The sequence below is a fragment of the Corythoichthys intestinalis genome, chromosome 20 (assembly GCF_030265065.1).
Source record: "Corythoichthys intestinalis isolate RoL2023-P3 chromosome 20, ASM3026506v1, whole genome shotgun sequence".
Taxonomy (NCBI): domain Eukaryota; kingdom Metazoa; phylum Chordata; class Actinopteri; order Syngnathiformes; family Syngnathidae; genus Corythoichthys; species Corythoichthys intestinalis.
In genome coordinates, this window is record NC_080414.1 from 31,910,086 (window position 1) to 31,934,334 (window position 24,249).

Sequence of the window (24,249 nt, forward strand, 5' to 3'; positions counted from 1 at the left end):
CCAACTCACCGGTGTCCTCTTCTCTTGAGGCTTGCACACACGCACACATGGTATAAAATGTTTTCTTATCTTGGCCGGAGAGAATATGCAATGTTGCTTAGACTTTAAAGGTCTGTGCTGAGTGATCATCACACGATAAATATAACTCAAAGCGTTAGCATAGCATTTGCTTACACATTAGCATGAGGCTAATGCTAACGGCAAGTGTCCTCTTAAACTCTGGGAAAACTTTTTTTTTTTTTTTACATACAGTTCGTGGTGTCCAGGTGACTGTAATGAATTGAAAATAATGTACTGTTTTCCTGCTGTGCGTGTTGGCGTTGTCCTTGTAGACCAGTGGTGCCCAAGTCCGGTCCTCGAGAGCCCCTATCCAGCTTATTTTCCATGTCTCCCTCCTTTAACACACCTGAATCAAATGATCAGCTCATCAGCAAGCGCTGCAGGAGCTCTCGAGGACCGGACTTGGGTTGTAGACGCTACAATATGTGCTCGTCCGTCAATGTTAATTTGAAATGCAGTCCCTGTGTTACATGATTTCGACTTTACGATGCCGGATTCTCGTTCGCTATTTTGTCTCCAGTGTTTTTTTTTTTTTTTTAATAATTTTAACTTTTGTTTTGTGATGCATACTTTGATTTCGGCGCAGGAAGCAATAGAGCAGGTAGGACTTCCACACACGAGTAAGGGCACATACTGTATACACACAAAGAAGAACGTATTTACGCACACGAAGAACAGCACACGCGTACACACGAAGAAGTCGCACAGCCGAGTGAGTGAAAGAGAGAAGAAAGAAAACCTGCGCGCACATTTGTTGCTTGTGAAGCATGCACAAAGGCAACACCTGTATATGACACCTTTTGTACTGTTTATTGTGCGTTTTCAATTGTGGTCGATATACTTGGGGCGAGTTTATGTGATTGTCTTTGATGATTTGATGCCGCTAGTTATAAACTTTGAATTGTTGTTATTGAAGGCGTAACCTGAAAAAGACTTTTTTTTTTTCTTTCGGTCTCGGATCGGGACTAGAAATCAGCAGGTTCTAAAATCACATGGATCGGACTCGGGTGAAAAAATATGCGATAAGGACATCCCTAGTTCATACTGTATGTCCCTTTAAAATGACATTTCCCTAAAAAGGCTGATAAGATTATAGTAGACTTTCCAATCATTACCTAGCAATTTTGCCATCACCAAAATACAGTACAGTTTCACATTGAACAATATTATGTACTGTAGCCACTATTAGGAACATCCAAACGTGACTTAGTCCTTGATGGTTTCCTCCATTTGAAATCATGTCACGCTTCATCTTCATTGCTTTTTTCCTCCCAATCATTCAATCTAAAAGAATTTCTACCATTTTTCGCAACAAATACACACACGCTCCGTAGACAGCCCATAATAAGAACCACATTTGTCTGTGTGAGGAACTTTGAACAAAACAAGCTGCTAAAGATCCGCTCACTGCAGCAGAACGTGTCCAGGTTAACCACAATATAACTGAAAAATACTATCGGTTCCGAAGACAGAATTTAAAAAAGGATCAATGTTTGAAGAACTAGCACAGATGTGGCCTTTTAGTATTAAATGAACTGCAATGTAAAACATCTTTGAATATTTCGAATGCAATATGTTTGAGTATATAGTTAATGTTGACAGTGTTTAGTTGTACTGTCAAATGTGCAGTGTTACATTAGAGTAGTTTCTAACCCGTCCATTTTTAATTCAGGTTTAATGTCGCCGATGGAATTGATCCCAGTTGCCATTGCGTGAAAGTTAGTGTAAACACTGGACAAATCAACCATGCACACTCAAATTCACACCTATGAACAATATAGGGTGCTCAAATACAATAAATAGCATAACATGTTTTAAAATATGGGAGGAACTCTTTCACTGCAAAACAAAAGTTTTCTGGGAACTAAACTATGCCTTCGATGACTGTTTAGGAATAAACACACATTATCACATTATCATTTACAGTTATTACATATCTTTCCTCGTGAATCTAAAGATTGTAAAGTGACGTAAATAACACATGGATGAATTATAAAATGAGAGGATTTTGGTTTTTGGTACCTTTCTTGATTCTTCCTTTTCCCAATGAAATAACAAACCAGGCAATTTAAAGATTTTTCTTGGTAGATTGATTGTTTTCAATTGAATTACAATATTTTATAGAACACTCATAAAACTACTGGAAGATAAAATATTTATGCTACTCATATTTAGTGTAGAATAACACAACAGTTTTCTTTAATTTTTTTTTGGCTTTTTAGAAAGCTCTATAACATCCATCCACATATTCTATTCCACTGTTCACAGTTGTGGTGAACTGAACCTCACCAGCTGACTTCGGACAAAAGACAAGACCACACATTGGACTTGTTGCGAGTCAATAGTGCTGCAATGATAAATTGATTAACTTGAGTAATTCGATTAGAAAAAACCTTTGAATCAAATTTTGCTGCTTTGAGGATTCGTTTAAGTAGAGTGGCGTTCTAATGGTTGTTTTTAAAAGTGTTTGCATTTAGTTTTATTCATTTGGCTGGATACACTGTCCTCTAGTAGCAACGGTGAATATGACATAACTCATCTAACGGCTGGATCCAGCCTGCTCCCCGTTAAGACGAACATAAGGTTAGTTTTTGTTTGAGCTAATATGATTGTTTATACATTCGTAATTTACTATAGAGGTATATTTAGCAGTTTTTTTTGTAGGAATATGCATTTCAACGACTTATTAAGAGCGTTGTAAAGAAAAGAAAAGGAAAAAAAGCATTTTATAGGATTTAAGCTAGCGAACTTTTGCGATGCAAGCATAGACTCCACCATCAGTTGACAAGGCAGCTCTCACAGACATTGTGCCACACCTTCCTGTAGGGGGCCGGACCCAGTTAGAAGTAGAGTTGGCTTTCACTGTGATAAACTCAAACACACGCTGTGTTCTAATGCCAGATTTAAGTGGAAAAAGGACGGATGTTTTACTGCATACAAGCAGGCAGGAGTGTCTCAAGAGTGATTTGGTCGAGGATTCAAGGTAATTATTATATTTTTCGCACCACTTTGAAATGTTGTGAATACAATTAAATGAATGGAAATAAAATTAGCCTAACTTTAGCTTGAAACTTTTACGTATAATGAATGATAATTGCCTGTTTTTACCAAGGGTGTTTTACGTTCATAACTATAGAAATTCTGCGATTTAAGCATTTATTTACAAAAATTTTCAACTTAAAAAGCTGTTTGTGTAATGACGTCCGCCATGTTGGATTACACAATACTCTAACTATTGCTTGAAATATTTACGTAAAAAGAACGGTAACTGCACATTTTTTTTGCTTTTAACCATGAATCTAGACTGTTTTGCATTCATTTCTATAGAAATTTCATTTATAAGAATTTTCAACTTAAAAAGCTCTTTGTTTTGTGACGGCCGCCATGTTGGATCTCTACACAATAGCGGAATTCAACCTAAACAAGTTGTGATTTTATGTACTGTCATTTTCGGACTATAAACCGTTACTTTTTTCCCTCATTTTGAATCCTGCGGCTTTTAGTCCAGTGCGGCTTATGTATTGATTTTCTTGGGTTAATAGGTAAAACTTTATTTGACAGCAGCGTCATAAAACTGCCATAAGACTATAAAAATTATGACACTATCATGGGCATTGATGAATGAATGAATGTCATTACGTATCATCCGGCATATTAGGTCGCAAACACTCTATTTGTGTCCAGCTCGGCTCTTTTACATCTGTTCAAAAGTGAGAGAATTTGACAGACGACACAAAATGACATCTCTCATAAGCATTTATTAATGCTCATGGCAGTGTCATGCCATAATTATGATGGTCTTATGACAGTTTTATGGCACCACTGGCACATAAGGTGTTACCAAATACCAATTAATGAAACAACTAGAAGAGTAACTGAAGAAATAATTAGCACGGAACATGAATTTTGATTGCAACAATGCATGCTAGGGGGCATTTTGGATGACAACATGTTGGATGACAACAGTATTGTCAGCAGGTGGCAGCAGAGGTGGCACAGTTGACTACTGTTTCCCCCGAGGGTAGTGATGGCCAAATGAAGCTTCTTGAAGCAATGAAGCGTCATGGTGGTTCATTTGGTCTTATGACAGTCTTATGATGCTGCTGTCAAATAAAGTGTTACCGGTTAATCTCTTTTGGTGTAAATATCCCATAATACAGTGAGGACAGCTGCGGCTTATCTTTAAACAAATGCTGTTTTCGTGTCAAATTTGGTGGATGGCGGCTTATAGTCAGGTGCGCCTTATAGTCCAGAAATGACAGTAGATAAATGCCAAATTTTGCTTTTGTTGAGTAAAATTAAGATGATTCTGCATGCTTTCCTCAAGTATTAAGGTTCTGATGTGAAAATTGAGTGATTTATTAGCTGTTGAAAATTTGCACTAAATTAAGTTGCTATTTAGGGTAAAAACTTACACTGTTACCGTCGTGTGTCATATGGGATATGTCATTATGTACAATCCAGTTCAAAAGTTTGGGGTCAAAGCGATCCCAAACTTTTGAACGGTAGTGTATATGATGTTAAATATTGCTATTGATCCTGAAAATATAGGTGATTATCTCTGCATTTGCTGATTTGTGTGCATCAAGCGTAAAATTCGAGAATTTTATAGCCATTAAAGTTTTGTTATACTTCTAGAAAAATATCTAATCAGGACTTTATTAGGGAAAAACTTTGAATTTTTTATGTTGCTGCTCATGGAGACTCATAGATGCCTTACAGAGGTGCCTGTTTTGGTTTTAGGTCGCTAGCGGCTTTGGTTTTGAAAATATTTGAAATTTAAGTTTTTTAAAATAGGCCCCCTACAGATCGGCCCCGAGCCCCCTGTCTCGTCAACAGTTTGTGAAGTCAATGAGGTATTGCTGCAATGATTAATCAATTAACTTAACAATTCGATTAGAAAAAACTTGAAATCCAATCTTTGCTGCTTTGAGGATTCATTTCATTTGAGTGACATTGTAATAATTGGTTTTGAAAGTGTTTGCATTTAGTTTTATTCATTTGGCTGGATACACTGCCCTCTAGTGGCAACAGTTAATATGACATAACTCATCAAACAATGGCTGGATCCAGCTGCTCCCTGTTAAGACCAACATAAGGTTAGTTTTTGTTTGAGCTAATATGATTGTTTATACATTCGTAATTTAGTTTAGAGGGATATTTAGCATTTTTTGTAGGAATATATATTTTTTGTGATACAACTTAGCTAATTGTTCTTTTTTTATACTTAGATCCTCATTTTTAAAAAAATATTGTTTGAGGCTAAACTCAAGTATTTTAAATTTATTTTTAAACGTATTTATTTATTGAAAGTGCAATTTTGCATTGCCCATATATCGGTTGACCTCTAGTTTAAATCTGGGGATGTTGTCATTTTAGTCAACTGTGGGCCTGTATGCCCTTTGAGACATTGTTGTTATTACGTGCTATATAAATATACTGTACATGACTTGACTTGAGGAAGTGTGTTTGCCTACTCTCTCCACAGGACCTTGTGGAAATAATGAAAAGCGGGCCAAACAGTAGTCTTAGGGGAGAGCATGTTCCATACAGGCTTGTTGTGTCTGGCTTGTAGCGCTTGGTTAGAGGAACTGGCTGGAGGGAATTCCTTGTCTGCTCTGAGCGTGTGTTCCATTGTGCAAACATGTGTGCTACTGGGATTCATAACTGCATTAAGAAAATCACATTCCTTGACACAAGTGGCGTATCAAATAAAACAAGGGAGATGGGATGTGAGTGTGATTAACAGGCTTGGGAATTACACAACAGCTGCAAAAAGTAAAACAAAAGTGTGTGGATGGAGGGGACGCAGAGTGAAAAATGGAGAAAGAATGCAAGAAATGTGGCTCCTTACCAGCCCGATAAACAAAGTTTGCCTCAGCCTCTGAGGAGGTCGGCGAGAGCAGATCATCGTCGTACTCGTTGGAACTGAAGGAGCCCGAGTGGTTCCTCTTGCGAGCGTCCATGACGGCGTTGGCCACCATGACGTGGCGCAGTGAGTCGTTAAGATAGCGATGCAACAAACTACTCTTGTATTTCGGCGGGGATACGTAGTCGTCTGCCAGCGAGGCGGCTTCGGTGGCCGAGCGTATCCCCGTTCCCATCCCCATGGCCATGCCCATCATGGCAGAGCCTTCTTTCTTGATGACACTCTGGTACATAGGCTTAGTGAGCTCTACGGCGCCGCTCTGGGTCCTCTGAGGGTTGTCTCCATCTGATACATAGAAGAATCATACAAAAACGCTTAGTATTGACGTAAAACTAAAGCAGCAAAGTGCAATGAATTAAATAGAAAATATGAGTCACAAATATATTTACATATAGTTAGATTAATACCACTATGATGTCAAAAGACATGTGTTTGAAGTCATAGTTATTACCATAATTTGTCCGTTATTTATGACTTTGAATGCTACTTTCTGGTGGCATCAAGGTGACCAATAAGTTATTTTAACATTTAATAAGTAGTCTTTTTAATGGCTAAAGACAGTCTGTATGCACACATGTGCGGTGCAGAAACATGATGAAAAGCTCAGTAAAAATGAACTAATGTTTAATTTCCGTTGGCATTCCACTCAAGAGAATAAAAGTTGCTGAGAAATGTGAGAGCAAACCATAATGGATGAGAGATTGTTTCCTTTCCGTTTAAAGCACATTGCCCCTCGATTTCCTCTGCAGAAAGCTTACAATACTATCCGTGGCACTGTGCGCTGCTAAGGTCATCAGATTAAATGAGGCCCTTGATAAAAGAAGCGGGGGAAGTAGATTGCGGCCATGAGGAAGAAAATCCGATATCAGTCAGAAAATCAAGTGCTAGATCGTTTTGTAGTTTGGGAAGGTTGAATTTAGTCCAAGCCAAATTATAATTAGAGTTAATGAAGGTAGTTGCTTTATAGTCAATATGCAGTCCGTGCAGTGCTGCTAACTCCCCAGTGTGGAAAGTACTACAAAATAGTTATTGGCTGTCCTAAGATTCGCTAGAAGTCACTAGATGACGTCGTTACCTAATTTGCATACCTGCCAAGTTGTACGGTTTTGGCGTAATTTGTACAAGTGAGCACAGATTTTTAAATGTGTACGCCGTACGTTCAAAATCTGTACGTTTTTCGTGCATTATGTTGTTTTTTTCTCCGTTTGGATTTTGTCACCGTTTCGGCAGCGAGACAATGTGCGTTACGATGCGTTACTACGTTGGTTGAATGACGCGAGAAAAGTCAGAGACACTGAGAGAGAAGAGTGTTTGTTGTGACGCTGTAGCAAACGCAATGGTAGGCTAGGTGGCTCCAATATTTCCTGACTGTAGCCGACAGCCTACAATCTACGCCTAGATATCAAATGTTTATAGAACTACATGCGAAATGACAGACGGCGGCATTAATAAACAGCCACCATTTTGAAGCAATAGACTTCTCAGAAAGGCTCTGTTCCTTCCTAGCGAACTTAAGTAGCTTTTTATCTAAAATACTCCTAAATCGACAAAACCTTGCATTGAATCATCTTTAAATGATGAAACAGTTTTAAAACTTTAACATGTCGAAAGTAGACGGAAGGGAACTAATGCAAAAACGGTAGCAATTTTAACAACTTTAACAGTTGATTCACAACATTAAACGATTTCCAAACATAGAAAAGGTTAGTATGTTTCATTTATTTTTTTACATGGAAAAAAAAAAAAAAAACAAGTAACTAATTACTCTTACCTTCAGGTAACTGAGTTACTAACTCAATTAATTTTGGGAGAAGTAATTTGTAACTAATTAATTACTTTTTAAAAGTAAGATCAACAACACTGGTCATAAAGATGAAGTCTGCAGAATGAAAAGTGACGAAAGCGGAGATTTCATTCTGCCAATTTGTTGTCGAACACAATTTGCCAGCAACTATTGCTGATCACTTCTCAGAATTAGCAAAAGAAATGTTCCCTGACTCAAAGATTGCATCAGTAAGTTCATTTTATCATTTAACCTTTTTAATTTATAATTGGACACACTAACGAACTACCTTCAAGTCAAACTGAATTGCGAGCTGAAGTGCCATGAAGTGCAACCATCAAGACATGATAGAAATTGCCAAAAGTGCTACATACAATTATAACAAAAGTCACTGTTAAAATTATAGTAATCATGATGTAGCTGAAGATATTGATTCTTTGATTGCACCGGGTTATATGTTACAATATTACCAATAAATTCATATTATTTTAAAAATTGAGTTTTATTTTTGTTTCATATTGCATGCCATATACAACGTTGTAAGATTAGTCACCAATTTGTAAGGGCGTACGTCGCTATTTGTAAGTTGCCAACGGCCTCGGGTTGACAGGTATGAATTTGCATTATTGGCAATTTGCATGTAATTGTAATGGACGCTGTAGTAGAGAGGAATAAAGTCGTAGGAGAAGCAAAAAGTGAGCAAAAAACTAGAGGTCGACCGATATGGGATTTTTTTTAACACAAGAAAACCCAGCGGAGGCCAATTCGCCCTTTCCTAAGACAAATATCGCTAATATTCCCAAGTAATGGCCGATTTGGCCTCTCCTCCGAAAAAACCCAGAGGTGGCCAAAATGACCCAAGTGCTTTTGAATTAGCAAGTTGTTGTCCGACAGACAGCTAGCATTCTTACGTAAATACAACCACTATACATTCATTGGGTTGATATGCTGCACAAACGGAGGGAATCACACCATGGTTGAACTATTCTACAAACCTTAGCAAAAAGTGTGGAATTACCAGTCTCGGACGAGCACTCACTCAGACATTTTATCATGTAGAACAAACTCAGATAAAAAGCTTAAAACATAATGAATTAGTTCAAACGTGCAACTCTTTAGCATTCAGAAACAATGCAGATTCTTGACTCTTGACACCTTGTCCAATGCAGATTCTTGACTCTTGACAAGGTGATGATGCTGGAATTTTTGTTTGGTGCCATTCCAGTGAGAGTTACAAAGATGACTGCCTGAAGAAAACATCAAAATTCCCTCAGTCCTTGATGATATGGGGCTGCATGTCAGGCAAAGGCACTGGGGATATGGCAGTAGTTAAATCTTCAATAAATGCACAAGTTGGCATTGAAATTTTAGACAGCTTTCTTATCCCTTCAATTGAAAATATGTTTGTCATTTTCCAAGATGACAATGCATCATGCCACAGAGCTAAAACTGTTAAAGCATTCCTTGGAGAAAGACTCATCCAGTCAGTAGCCACGTTTACATGCTGATTTTTATTCATACCGATTCAAATCATTCCGAATGGAAATTTCAGATCAGCTGTTTACATGTCACTTCATCTATTCCGATCCAGCGTTTACATGTGACTGCCTTTATTCCGAAAGGACGTTTGACAACTGCCGTCTGACATGCGCAGATTAATCAAAACAAAGCGTCACGTTGCAAAACATGGAGATCGATCGTCGGAGTGCTGCTGTTTTAACTTTAACCCACTTTTGTGTTTGTGGGGTCGTATCCGCTTCTGCTATTTTGCTCTTTTGCCTTGTAGTAGCCGGTTTTCCACCGGTTTCTAATCTGGTCAACGCTCTGGTCTATTCCGGCTTCGTGTAACCTCTCACTGTTCCTTGTTTTACGCCCGTCTAAGCGAGCAATTATATTCAATTCTTTTAAAGTTTGAAATAAATACAATCTTTCCGCCGGACTCCAATTAGGTGCGCTGTGCTTGGAAGCCATGTTGCAAGTGACGTTACTTACGTCACCAAGTGACGTCACCACGTCAGTACGGAGCATGTGCAGAAAGAACACAACCAGACACCATTCCGCTTCCCTGTTTACATGATATAATTTTACTTCTAATCGGTTTGGGCCTGTTCATTCCGAATGAGGTGTTTATATGGAACACATTTATTCGGTTTGAACAAATATTCCGATTGTAATTGGAATATTTGGCTCCATGTAAACGTGGCAAGTGTCATGGCCTGCAAACAGCCCAGATCTCAACCCTATTGAAAACCTGTGGTGGAAATTGAAAAAAATGGTCCACAGCAAGGCTCCGACCTGCAAGGATGATCTGGCAACTGCAATCAAAGATAGTTGGCACCAAATTGATGAAGAATACTCATCAAGTCCATGCCTCAGAGACTGCAAGCTGTCATAAAAGCCAGAGGTGGTGTTACTAAATACTAGAAATGAGTTTTGATTGTTATTTCTTTGTTTGTTCCTCATGATTCCATATTTTTTTCCCTCAGAATGGAGTGATTCCATATATATTTTCCTGCACTTGCTCTATGAAAGTAACATTTACTGACCACCACAATGTTTTTTTTTATCCATTTCTTTTAGTGTTTCTGAATGCTAAAGAGTTGCACTTTTGAACTAATTAATTTTTTTTTTTCAAGCTTTTTATCTGAGTTTGTTCTACATGATAAAATGTCCGAGTAAGTGCTCGTTCGAGACTGGTGATTCCATACTTTTTGCTAGGGGTTTTAATATTCTCAAGCAATGGCCGATTAGGCCTCTCCTTCAGAAAAACCCAGAGGTGGCCAAAATGAACCAAGTGCTTTTGGATTAGCAAGTCGTTCTCCGACAGACAGCTAACATTCATACGTAAATACAGTGCCTTTGCAAAAGTATTCGGCCCCCTTGAACCTTGCAACCTTTCGCCACATTTCAGGCTTCAAACATAAAGATATAAAATTTTAATTATTTGTCAAGAATCAACAACAAGTGGGACACAATCGTGAAGTGGAACAAAATTTATTGGATAATTTAAACTTTTTTAAAAAATACAAAACTGAAAAGTGGAGCGTGCAATATTATTCGGCCCCCTTGCGTTAATACTTTGTAGCGCCACCTTTTGCTCCAAATACAGCTGCAAGTCGCTTGGGGTATGTTTCTATCAGTTTTGCACATCGAGAGACTGACATTCTTGCCCATTCTTCCTTGCAAAACAGCTCGAGCTCAGTGAGGTTGGATGGAGAGTGTTTGTGAACAGCAGTCTTCAGCTCTTTCCACAGATTCTCGATTGGATTCAGGTCTGGACTTTGACTTGGCCATTCTAACGCCTGGATACGTTTATTTTTTAACCATTCCATTGTAGATTTGGCTTTATGTTTTGGATCATTGTCCTGTTGGAAGATAAATCTCCGTCCCAGTCTCAGGTCTTGTGCAGATACTAACAGGTTTTCTTCCAGAATGTTCCTGTATTTGGCTGCATCCATCTTCCCGTCAATTTTAACCATCTTCCCTGTCCCTGCTGAAGAAAAGCAGGCCCAAACCATGATGCTGCCACCACCACGTTTGACAGTGGGGATGGTGTGTTCAGGGTGATGAGCTGTGTTGCTTTTACGCCAAACATATCGTTTTGCATTGTGGCCAAAAAGTTCAATTTTGGTTTCATCTGTCCAGAGCACCTTCTTCCACATGTTTGGTGTGTCTCCCAGGTGGCTTGTGGCAAACTTTAAATGAGACTTTTTATGGATATCTTTGAGAAATGGCTTTCTTCTTGCCACTCTTCCATAAAGGCCAGATTTGTGCAGTGTACGACTGATTGTTGTCCTATGGACAGACTCTCCCACCTCAGCTGTAGATCTCTGCAGTTCATCCAGAGTGATCATGGGCCTCTTGGCTGCATCTCTGATCAGTTTTCTCCTTGTTTGAGAAGAAAGTTTGGAAGGACGGCCGGGTCTTGGTAGATTTGCAGTGGTCTGATGCTCCTTCCATTTCAATATGATGGCTTGCACAGTGCTCCTTGAGATGTTTAAAGCTTGGGAAATCTTTTTGTATCCAAATCCGGCTTTAAACTTCTCCACAACAGTATCTCGGACCTGCCTGGTGTGTTCCTTGGTTTTCATAATGCTCTCTGCACTTTAAACAGAACCCTGAGACTATCACAGAGCAGGTGCATTTATACGGAGACTTGATTACACACAGGTGGATTCTATTTATCATCATCGGTCATTTAGGACAACATTGGATCATTCAGAGATCCTCACTGAACTTCTGGAATGAGTTTGCTGCACTGAAAGTAAAGGGGCCGAATAATATTGCACGCCCCACTTTTCAGTTTTTTATTTGTTAAAAAAGTTTAAATTATCCAATAAATGTTGTTCTACTTCACGATTGTGTCCCACTTGTTGTTGATTCTTGACAAAAAAATTAAATTTCATATCTTTATGTTTGAAGCCTGAAATGTGGCGAAAGGTTGCAAGATTCAAGGGGGCCGAATACTTTTGCAAGGCACTGTACAACCACTAGACATACAATGTGTTGGTATGCAGCCCAAACGGAGGGAATCACACCACGGTTGAACTATTCATGTGAAAGTTTGTTTAAGTTCAAGCCAAGCTACATTTATGGGGTTAGCATATTTTAATAATGTGTGTTGTTTTACAATTTTACTGTTGGAAGAATATTTCTGACAGTATATTTGTAGGGCCTGTATATGCTAGCATATTCGTTATAACAGTATGTTTGTGATGCCTGCAGAAAATAGAACAATGAATCAGTATCAAATGTAAAACTGAAGTAAGAGTCTGACACAGTTCATGTTTGTCTTTTCTTCCTGGTATTTATGGATGCACATGATTCAAACAAGGGTTATCATAGCAAACCAAAACTATGAAACACTATAGAAAACACATAAATGTACCTCTAATACACCCTCTTTCCTCTATACTGCAATTGTTGAAAGGTTATCAAGTCATTGTTTTGTTTTGCTGGGACTATTTGATATACATATGAATGATTGAACGGAGCCTTTTTGCGATCATATTCCAAGATGACGACTGACGGCAATTAGCTTCCTTTGTTGAATAAACTGCTCTACCTGAGGAATTAGCTAAGACTCTGGAACTCCAGAATTACTGCTGTTCCAGCTATAGAGTCTGGCGACTGTTCAGCGGATCAAATTCCCAGGGAGCAGCAAGCCACAGCAAACACTCAGCGGAGTGGACCAATCAACGACGGGCAGACGTGACGTTGGTAAACCGACAAGGAACACTGGCGTGGGGACGTAAACATACGAGGAGAATGAAGAAGTTTATTCAACATGGCTAGTGCGAGACAGACTGTTGGATTTAGCGACTTAATGTGTTTTTGGTGATTTAAAACTGAATTTACCGCAAATAGGAACATATTCTCGGCTCTCCCGTTCGCCTTCTGTGTTGTTGTGGAGATGACTTCCGATGCGCAAGAGTGACGTTGCTCGTTAAGAACACGTCACGCAAATAAACGGATCTGATTGCACGGAAGATTTCGTTCGGGCTCGAATGGCCAATAAGGAGCTGGGTCCCAGACTCTATCGCTGGAACAGCGATGAGTCTGGAGTTCCAGGCTAGCTACAATGTGCCTAGTTCCTTTGTTCAAATTTGTCTTATACTCCACACAACCACAGAAAAAAAAATGGCTCAAATTTGTACATTGTTTTGAAAAAAACATTTTAGAACTGCAATTTGAGTGTAAAGCAGGAATTGTGTCTGTAGTTTAGAAAATGTGTTGTTTAGAAAATGTGTGGAAACTTTTGAGAAAAGCAATAACAGACCGAATTTGTGTTCTAAGGAGGGGGAAGGGACCTGTTCGGTGTCCTGAGAAGGTGGAAGGGACCTGTCGTTGAGGTGAAGCTCACTATGTTGGTGTCATCGTACCTTCAACTACATTTTAGAAATATAAACACATTTAAAAAATTGCAATAGATGTGTTACGACAAAATAAACATCATAATAAACACAAAATAAAGACATAGATTATGAAAGGCCATTAAAAAAAAAAAAAAAAATGCTTCATTCGTGTGATGATGACCTGAGACTTAAAGGATTAGTTCGGTCTTGTGCTACCAAACCAACGAACACAGCTCTTCATTTTATGATTATACACACTTAGCAAATACAGTACCTTATTTTCAAATAAATAAACCCACCAGGAAATCACGACGAGATGTTGAAGAGGATGGTAAAGTTAGAGGATGCTAATGCTGACGCGAATGCTATGCTAAAGCTACTAGTTACATTTACAGTCTAAGGATACAATATTTTCAATGTAGTAGCCTGGCTTCAAGCTGCTGCAGGCTCGTTGCGTGGTCCTACCGTCAGTCAGCAGCAGCTACAGTTGCCTATACACAGATTTCTGATCAAAATCTTTTTTTTATCAGCTTGTTTTTTCTTGTCAATCAGCCGATGGCCGATGTTGAAAAAAAAGCCGATATATCGGCCGGCCGATATATCGGTCGACCTCTACAAAAATCAGTAAAAAAAAGTCACTAGATTGGTCGCTTGTCGCTTTTGACGTACAAAGTCGCCAAGACGCTTTTAAAAGTCGCCAGATTTAGTGAGAAAGTCACCAAGTTGGCAACAATAAGTCAATGGCAAGATTCTTAAAGTCCACTTCCATTCTAAAACCATCCAAACAATGTCGATCTGCTATTATGATCACATGGCCGACATCCATGTCTGGCACCTCTCTAAATAAACGTTCAAATATCTAAAACATTTTCTTTGGGTGTGTAAGAGTAGTTACAAAACAAGCTGGAGGAGTTCACAGAGAAGAATGGTCAAACGGGTCAGCGGGGTCACACCTACCCATATAAATAGCCTCTGGAGCAAAAGCATTGACTTTAAAAATAATGGCGGGCCTTTCAGTGTATTGGTCAAATGTGGGATAAGACTGCGGAAAACTTCATAACCATAATGTGACAGGGGGAAGAGTCCGGGAGATATAGCGAGCCACTGGTGTTACAATGGCATGTGGCGGACACAATGCAAACAACATGCGCAAATTCCTTTGCAGCCACACGCTCGACCTCTGCCTCTCAAAAGACGTAATTAAAGAATACTCGCACCACAACGCTCTTCCTCTCTGTTCAATCTCTCACTATGTGAGTATATTTTGCATGTTTTTTGTTTATGTATTTATCGCCCGCGCGATGTTTTCGGTCCTGTCGGTGGCTAGCAAGAGACGGTTCCTGCCTCGAGAAGCAGCATGTGTTTGCAGTAAGTACATAGCTGAAAGAAAGTTAGTCATTCCCAATTGCAGACTGGGCGACAGAGGTTGGCTCAGCAGGGTGTCGTAATAACAGCGTGTTACAGCCCGCCAGCCTCAGTGACTCTCCGCTAGGTCATACTAGCCATATAATACAGTATATGTTATATACTGTACTTGGAACAACTTTCTGTGTTGCATGTTCTAAAAGCTGGATTTTACTATCCAGGATAAGAAATAATATGATATAAAGAAAGCAGAAAGTTCACGTCTGGTTCAACACTGGGATTATGCAAACATACCAGATCAATTCAAGACTGGAAAACTCAAGCCACTTAGATTTGATTAAGCCAGAGGATAGAATATGTATTCTTTTACAAAGGATACACTGAACTGAAATAGCTTGGTACTCTATCAGCAGTCATTTTTAGAGATTTAATTTAATAGGAATATGGTCCAAACAACCACTCACATTCACACCTTTGGGAAATCTAGTCTTCATTTAACGTTTTGGAATGTGAGGTAAGTGGAGTATTAAAGAAAGAACACTCAAGTATGAAGATCCAAGTTCTGGAACTTCGATGAGTGTTGTATGCGTGCCACCACACAACAGCTAAAGCCTTAGCTGTAAATAACCACATTGGCCTTAACTTAACTAAAACAACATTAAAGTATTTTCTGGCTGACAACCCCGTGTTGCCATGGTGTTTCTGTGATTAATCTATTTGTGCTGATCTGCATACTAGACTGAAATATTTGAATCATTGTTGCGCAGCACATGCCGACAGGATTAGTGTTAACGCTTGTTGAGGTACAGTAATATATTATTGTGTAACATTATTCATTCCCATTCTGGCTCACAGAAAGATTTACCCAGTACTCTTTTGCAGGGGCGCAACTACCCATTCTTGTGAGGTTACGCGTAATGAAAAATGCCCCCGACACATCCCAACCAGCCCTAACCCCAGAGACACATACACACTTTTCTTTTTTGTTTTTTTGTTTTGTTTTTTGTTTTGCTGGCATCTTTGTTGCTTTTTTAGTAGGTTAGTGATAGGGCTGCAACTAATGATTATTTTATAATCGATTAATCGGACGATTAATTAAACGATTATTCACATAAGTCACTTTTTCAAATACCTTCACAATTTCACTTGAAGTTGTTTTAGGCATGTTGTAAGTAACAATGAAGACAAAATGGATGACTATTTCCTCCAAAAATAATATTTTATTACAGTTTCCTTACTTATCTTTCATCTACAACTGTAGTGTTTTAAGCACATAAAACTTGTTAAAGTTTTTTGTAAAGGTTATGAGTATAAAACCTAAAAATAATTAATTTCTCATTACACAATTCAGATAATAGTCCTGTTCATTCAAATTAAAAAAAGTGCTGCTGATTGACATTTTTTTTCTTGTCGGCAAAGCACTGATATACAGTGGGGCAAATAAGTATTTAGTCAACCACCAATTGTGCAGGTTCTCCTACTTGAAAAGATTAGAGAGGCCTGTAATTGTCAACATGGGTAAACCTCAACCATGACAGACTGAATGTGGGAAAAAAAATGAAAATCACATTATTTGATTTTTAAAGAATTTATTTCCAAATTAGAGTGGAAAATAAGTATTTGGTCACCTACAAATACAAACAAGCAAGATTTCTGGCTGTCAAAGAGTTTTAACTTCTTCTAACGAGGTCTAACGAGGCTCCACTCGTTACCTGTATTAATGGCACCTGTTTTAACTCATTGTCAGTATAAAAGGCACATGTCCACAACCTCAGTTAGTCACACTCCAAACTCCACTATGGCCAAGACCAAAGAGCTGTCAAAGGACACCAGAGACAAAATTGGAGACCTGCACTAGGCTGGGAAGACTGAATCTGCAATAGGTAAAACGCTTGGTGTAAAGAAATCAACCGTGGGAGCAATTATTAGAAAATGGAAGACATACAAGACCAATGATAATCTCCCTCGATTTGGGGCTCCATGCAAGATCTCACCGCGTGGCGTCAAAATGATGACAAGAACGGTGAGCAAAAATCCCAGAACCACACGGGGGGACCTAGTGAAAGACCTACAAGCTGGGACCACAGTAACAAAGGCTACTATCAGTAACACAATGCGCCGCCAGGGACTCAAATCCTGCACTGCCAGACGTGTCCCCCTGCTGAAGAAAGTACACGTCCAGGCCCGTCTGCGGTTCGCTAGAGAGCATTTGGATGATCCAGAAGAGGACTGGGAGAATGTGTTATGGTCAGATGAAACCAAAATAGAACTTTTTGGTAGAAACACAGGTTCTCGTGTTTGGAGGAGAAAAAATACTGAATTGCATCCTAAGAACACCATACCCACTGTGAAGCATGGGGGTGGAAACATCATGCTTTGGGGCTGTTTTTCTGCAAAGGGACCAGGATGACTGATCTGTGTAAAGGAAAGAATGAATGGGGCCATGTATTGAGAGAGTTTGAGTGAAAATCTCCTTCCATCAGCAAGGGCATTGAAGATAAGACGTGGCTGGGTCTTTCAGCATGACAATGATCCCAAACACACAGCTAGGGCAACAAAGGAGTGGCTTCGTAAAAAGCATTTCAAGGTCCTGGAGTGGCCTAGCCAGTCTCCAGATCTCAAACCCATAGAAAATCTGTGGAAGGAGTTGAAAGTCCATGTTGCCCAACGACAGCCCCAAAACATCACTGCTCTGGAGGAGATCTGCATGGAGGAATGGGCCAAAATACCAGCAACAGTGTGTGAAAAGCTTGTGAAGAGTGACAGAAAACGTTTGGCCTCCGTTATTGCCAACAATGGGTACATAACAAAGTATTGAGATGAACTTTTGGTATTGACCAAATACTTATTTTCCACCATGATTTGCAAATAAAGTCTTTAAAAATCAAACAATGTGATTTTCTGTTTTTTTTTTTCCACATTGTCTCTCAAGGTTGAGGTTTACCCATGTTGACAATTACAGGCCTCTCTAATATTTTCAAGTGGGAGAACTTGCACAATTAGTGGTTGACTAAATACTTATTTGCCCCACTGTATATCTATTTTTTTTAAATAGTAAGATGTAGACGCCCAATCCATTTAAAAAAAAAAATTGAAAATGCTTGTCTTTATTGAATGTGTCAGTTAGTGAGTCCACTCAAATCCGCTCAAGCTGCACACTTACACAGAATGAGTTGCCACAGCAACTGTTTAACAAGTTAAACGATGTTGACGCATGCGGCGCTTTGAAGGCTTAACAGCATCTCTGGCAAGATCAAAGCTTAACTGTCTGTCAGTCATCGTTAATTTTAATAAGCAACTGGAGTACACTGCCTGACCAACAAAGAGCAGGGAGAGGCAGCAAGGGACGGAAGGGAGAGTGAGACTACGCGATCGGCTCGGGACAGCTCATCTGTATTTATTTTCCATTAAAAAACGCGATGGACTGAGGGAGCGAAGTTTAAAGCACGAAGTAGCGAGGGATCACAATATATACTCACCTCTGACGGAGGCAAACTGGATCTAACAAAACACAAGACAATCTAACTCTCGACACTTCGTAATACGGTATTATTGATTCAGCAACCCAGCCTGAGTCTAGCAGTGAACGCTCTCTCTTTTGTTGTAATCACTGGCGCGCCCTCAGCCCTATATTACACACAAACAAGGGCCCAAACGGCACTGCTCATAGTTGCCGGCAAAAATTGATTATCAAATTCGTAGGCAAAAATCCACTGATTTTCCCAATGAACAATTTAAAGGTGTAAGGAACTCCTCGTGATAGCGCCCCCGTCAACTCACACCCATAAGTGGCGCATTCGCTCTTTTGTAATTATTCAATACAAGCAACAGATATTTCATTGCATTTTCATGTAAAATTTCTCTGATTAAAGGACTGACTTTGTTCACCTCAACTGTTACTTCAATATTTGCTGATTTTCTGTCGCAAATCACCCAAATGGTTCGTAACGGAGATGTTGACTGCCGTCCGTTGTCCATAGGTTATAGGGTATTCTAAAATTCATGTCATCACCTTGTGATTTAGAACGTGACACATTTGTGTGTAAAGAGATTAGATAGCGCAGTGAAATGTTGTCGTACCATCTGAACAGCTGTCGTCGCTGCTGACGCTCAGTCTCTCAGCGTTGCCTTGAACATACTTGTTATAGAGTTTGATCCTAAGCGCCCAGCTTAGGTCAGGCTGCCTCACCGTGTTCTTCAGCCGCCTCCTGGCATTGGCGAACCAATTGGAAACCTGACAGACAAACGAAAAAAGGGAGTCCAGAAACATAGCATTACTGTTTTGACTCTTTAACTTCTCTCTCTATAGTAGAACAAAGACTTTATAAAAATATCTGCTCAGACTTGACAGACCGAAAACAGCCCAGTTACTAAAATTGATTCCAGACAGTTTCATCTCATATTTTCAGTACCTAACACCTTCCACATGCTAGACAGCAAATAAAAATCATCTATTATTGATAAATGTTGACATAGAAGGATGTCCTCTATCTTTATTCTGGAATCACTTGGCCTCCTTTCAGTAACACATTGTTCCAAGACTGACCTCAAGTTACAATAAAAAAACTAAACCAAGACACTCAAGCCCGCGCTCTCTTTTACAGGGATAGATGACTGTTAGATGTTATACTCTAATAACTGTTCATGCTCAATTGACTCCTCATTTTCAGGAATAAACTAGTATACCTGGTGCTTTAGTACTTTTGTGTGGTTGAAATATTGTGTTTCCTGTTAACTCAGACATCCCGAATCTTTGTCCAAAGTCATTTTAGCTTGAATCATGAACGCTATACTGTAAACTACATGCACATGTAGCTCTTCATACAATAATAAATCATTTATTTTCCCTCGAAACTCATCTGGATTAATCAAAGTTGATTAAATCAAAATCCTAAATTATTTTGGAACCTTACATTTGAAAAACAAACCAAGCAAATGTGGTATCTATTAAATAACTAATCAATTATGTCTCCTGCCTTGAATTCGTTGTCAATATTTGCTCTTTTTAATGAAAATGATTTTTCCAGCATGGATCCCTTTAAAAAGCATCTTTACCAAGACAAAATAACTCGATCATTACATCTGATATGACAACCACCAGACATCACGTCATGACTTGTCTGAAAATGAAAATGCCATGAAAGTTTTTTTTTTTTTTAAACTAGATCATTGAACTTGTCTGAGAATACTCACTTGGTTGAAGCCTAATGTACTTTTTTTTCATGGTCAGTAGGAGCATACAATGTGCCTAGAACAGGCCCATCACCAGTCATTAGTCTTAAAGTCGGCATAGGAAATGCACATTCATGCAAATTTATACCACCCATAGACTTCACTATAAATTGACGGGACATGGGATTATTTTCAAAAACTTTAAATTCAAATATTTTCAAAACCAAAGCCGCGATCGACCTAAAACCAAAACAGGCCCATCCTTTATACATATATGAGTATCAATGAGCAGCAACATCTAACAATTCAAAGTCGTTCCCCAATAAAATCCCGATTACCGTATTTTTTGGACTATAAGTCGTACCAGCCAAAAAACGCACAATGAAAAGGGAAAAAAAACATATGTAAGTCGCACTGGAGTATAAGTCGATATTTTGGGGGAAATTTATTTGATAGAATCCAGCACCAAGAACAGACATGACATCTTGAAAGGCACTTAAAAAAAAAAAAACAATAGAGAACTACAGCCTGAATAAGTGTACGGTACGCTAGCAATACATGACGCATAGACAACAAACTCAGTACCTGCCTGGTATGTTAATGTAACATAGAGTTAATGAGATAACTATAGCATACAAAACATGCTAGCAAGCGACAATGATATAATAAGGTGTTAATAATTACACACATAAGTCGCTCCAAAGTATAAGACGCACTCTCTGCCGAACGATGAAAAAAAAACTGCGACTTATAGTCAGAAAAAATACGGTAATTATTTTTTTATACAAGTATAACAAAACTTAAAATTTGCATTTTTCTTTATACAATCACAACTTATTTAGGTTGAATTCCACGAATGTGTAGGGATACAAAATCCAACATGGCGGCTGTCACGATACAAAGAGGTTTTTAAGTTGAAAATTCATGTAAATTAAATCGTGGAATTTCTAAAGATATGAACGTAAAACAGTCAAGATTCTTGGTTAAAAGCAAAAAATGGGCAGTTATCTTTCATTTTACGTAACTATTTTAAGCCAATGTTACAGTATTGTGTAATCCAACATGGCAGTCGTCACAAAACAGAGCTTTTAAGGTTGAAAATTCTTGTAAATAAATGCTTAAATAACGGAATTTCTACGGATATGAGCGTAAAACAGTCTAGATTCTTGGTTAAAAGCAAAAAAGGGGCAGTTATTGTTTTACGTAACTATTTCAAGCCAAAGTTTTATTCATTGATTTTTTTCACATTTCAAAGTGCATGCATTGTGCTATTTAAAATAATACCTACCTTGAATCTTCGACCCAATCACTCTTGAGACACTCCTACCTGCTTGTATGCTGTAAAACCTTTGTCCTATTTACACCTAAATCCTGCCTTAGAACGCAGCGTCTTTGAGGTTATCACAGTGAAAACCAACTCAACGTACTGCCTGGGTCAGCCCCCTACGGGAAGGCGAGGCACAATGTCTGTGGGACCTGTCTTGTCAACTGATGGTGGAGTCTATGTACATCTTATTGTTCTTAACTCTAGTCAAATAACTTTCACCATCTTGTTTTGAGTGTCTTGAGAGTAATGTGTGAGATTATTCCACTTATTCATGGTAAACATTACTATTTGTTTTTAATAAGCCCATTTTACACCCAAATCAAGAAAAAATGTTTTCAAATAATGTTTTGCACTATATCTATTCTTGAGTTAAGAACATTTCTGACAAACAAGCTTTTTTTAAAGATTAAATATACTAATTTATTGCGTAAAATAAGTCTCAAGCTTATTTTCAGCAGACGCACTGGCAGATCATTTCACTTATTTCTAGTAGATTTACACTTAAAACAAGGAAATGTAACTAGTTTTAAGAACATGTTTTTGCACTGCATGGAGAGAACAATTATTATTACCCTATTCCAGAGGTGGGTAGTAACGCGTTACATGTACTCAGTTACATTTATTTTTTATAAATTTTTGAGAAAAAGTTGTTTCTAGGAGTAGTTTTATTCAGCTGTACTTTTTACTTGAGTAGATTTGTGAAGAAAAAACACTACTCTTACTCCGCTACTTTGGGCTACACAAGAGCCATTACATTTTTCCTCTTTATTCTACATATTAGAAATATTTATTTATTGATTTTTTTGCCAGTGATGTCAAGAATAGCTATACTAATTTCACCAATGAGATGTCGCAACAATAATCACATGACTGAATTATACGAATCAGAAGCAAGCTTGCCGTTCTCTGATCAAGCCAGCCTGTTCAATCACGTGGCGTCTTTAAAGCATCATAAAAAATGAAGTATTTGACATAGAGCGTCGCCATCAACATGACTCGATAGCACGGATTCAAACCTCTCTCCCAGTTTTTATTGACCATGAAAAGACAGAGATATGATCCTTTTAATTTCATTATAATAACTATGAAGGAACTATTTACTATCCAAACTAGGAACTATTTTTCTCAGCTAGAGGGCACTCAGGCTCTTTGGATGAATAATGCTTAATTTCTGTCTTTTTCTCTCGCCGGAATTCAATGATTTTCATCTTTTTTTTTTTGTATTTCTTTGGCTTAATATGGTTATGTAATGGGTTATTGTACAGTATCGGTATAACAACAGTTCATATAGAAAAGTTTGTGCTGAGAGAAAAGAAATAGCAATGTTTAAAAAACAAACTATTATATTGACTATTACTTTGAAGTAACACTATTTTTACTTGAGTAAAATTTTTATTTTCACTATTCCTATACAGTGGTACCGCTACATACAAATTCAATTCATTCCAGGACCTGAGCAAGATTTTGCCATAAAAATACATTTCAATTCAATTAAGTAGTTCTACAGCCCAAAAACACACCCTAAATCCTTAATAAATACTGCAGGTAAAATTACTAACAGCAATTACACAGAGCAAAAGAAATGAATTACACATACAAATCGGAATAATAATAAATTGATTTTTTTAAGTGTTTTATTGTCACCTTAACTTAAAGAAACTGGCAAACAGAGGTCTCAGGAGACGGCGGGTGCATACTGTTATGGTGAGCCGGGTTCTGTCTAACAAATGCATTAAATAAGACTCATGTAAAACAAATAAATTATGACAAAACAAAAAATAACAAAAGCATTTTTATTGTCACCTTAACTTATTGGCGAACGGAGGTCGGCGATAGCTGGTGTGTAGGTAGGTCGAGGGGTGGGGAGCCTCGTTGTCTAGACAGTTCACGCACCCCGCGCTCATATTTTTCTATCATTGCCTTCTTAATTTCAATGGAAAGCGTCACCTTTTTTTTTCTCCACCTGCACTAACCTTCTTGGTGTATATGTTGATTTTTCTCACAAGAAAATTCGCTGTGCGTCCGTGTTGTGGGAAAAAAGTGAACTTGTGGCGCTGTCATAAATCGGCATATTTCGAGCATGTCGCCATATGTCGAGACAAATGACGAGCCAATTTTACGTTGGATGTCAAAAGGATCGTATGTCGAGGTACCACTGTATTCTTTAATAAGTCTACAATTACCATTCACGCAGGATGTTAATAATCATGTTGATGATCACATCCGAGGCAGGTTTGCTCTTTCCGCAGCAAAAATATGTGAATGATGTTTTTAAAAATAAAACTAATGCGTCAACAGCGGGCTTCGGACACTGGACCAAAAGGTGTCATGCTATGACCTTGTTGCATGTGCATCTTCAAAGTACAGTGGTACGTCAACATACGATTGCTTCCACACACGATCTTTTCGAAATCTGATGTAAAATCTGACTCGTCATTTGTTTCTACATCTGACGAAATTTTCTTGTGAGAGAAATCAACATGGGTTCCAACAATGTTCGTGCAGGTGGTGAAAAAAGGAAAAAGGTCAGGCTTACCATTGAAACGAAGGTGGAAATGATGGAAAAATATGAGCGTGGTGTGCGCATCCGTGAACTTGCTCGACAATACGGCAATAGAATGTCTACAATCTCAGCGGTCCTCCTCCGTTCACAAGTCTTTGTAACTTAAGGTGATTAATATAAATTATAATGTAACATCACTAAAGAAATCACCAGCTTCGTCAGGTTTTTAACCATTTATTTCAGAACTTGTGCAAC

At 38.5% G+C, this 24,249-nt stretch overlaps 1 protein-coding gene across 1 annotated transcript in view; it reads right to left on the reverse strand.

The window, feature by feature from the left end:
- mkxa (mohawk homeobox a) overlaps positions 1 to 24,249 on the reverse strand; it is a 61,420-nt gene that overhangs the window by 29,776 nt on the left and 7,395 nt on the right. Inside the window, exons 4-5 of the mRNA XM_057824948.1 lie at positions 19,073 to 19,226; positions 5,915 to 6,274 (exon numbers count right to left, since the gene is read on the reverse strand). Of these exons, the coding sequence (XP_057680931.1) occupies positions 5,915 to 6,274; positions 19,073 to 19,226 (514 nt within the window). The remainder of the gene's footprint in view (positions 1 to 5,914; positions 6,275 to 19,072; positions 19,227 to 24,249) is intronic.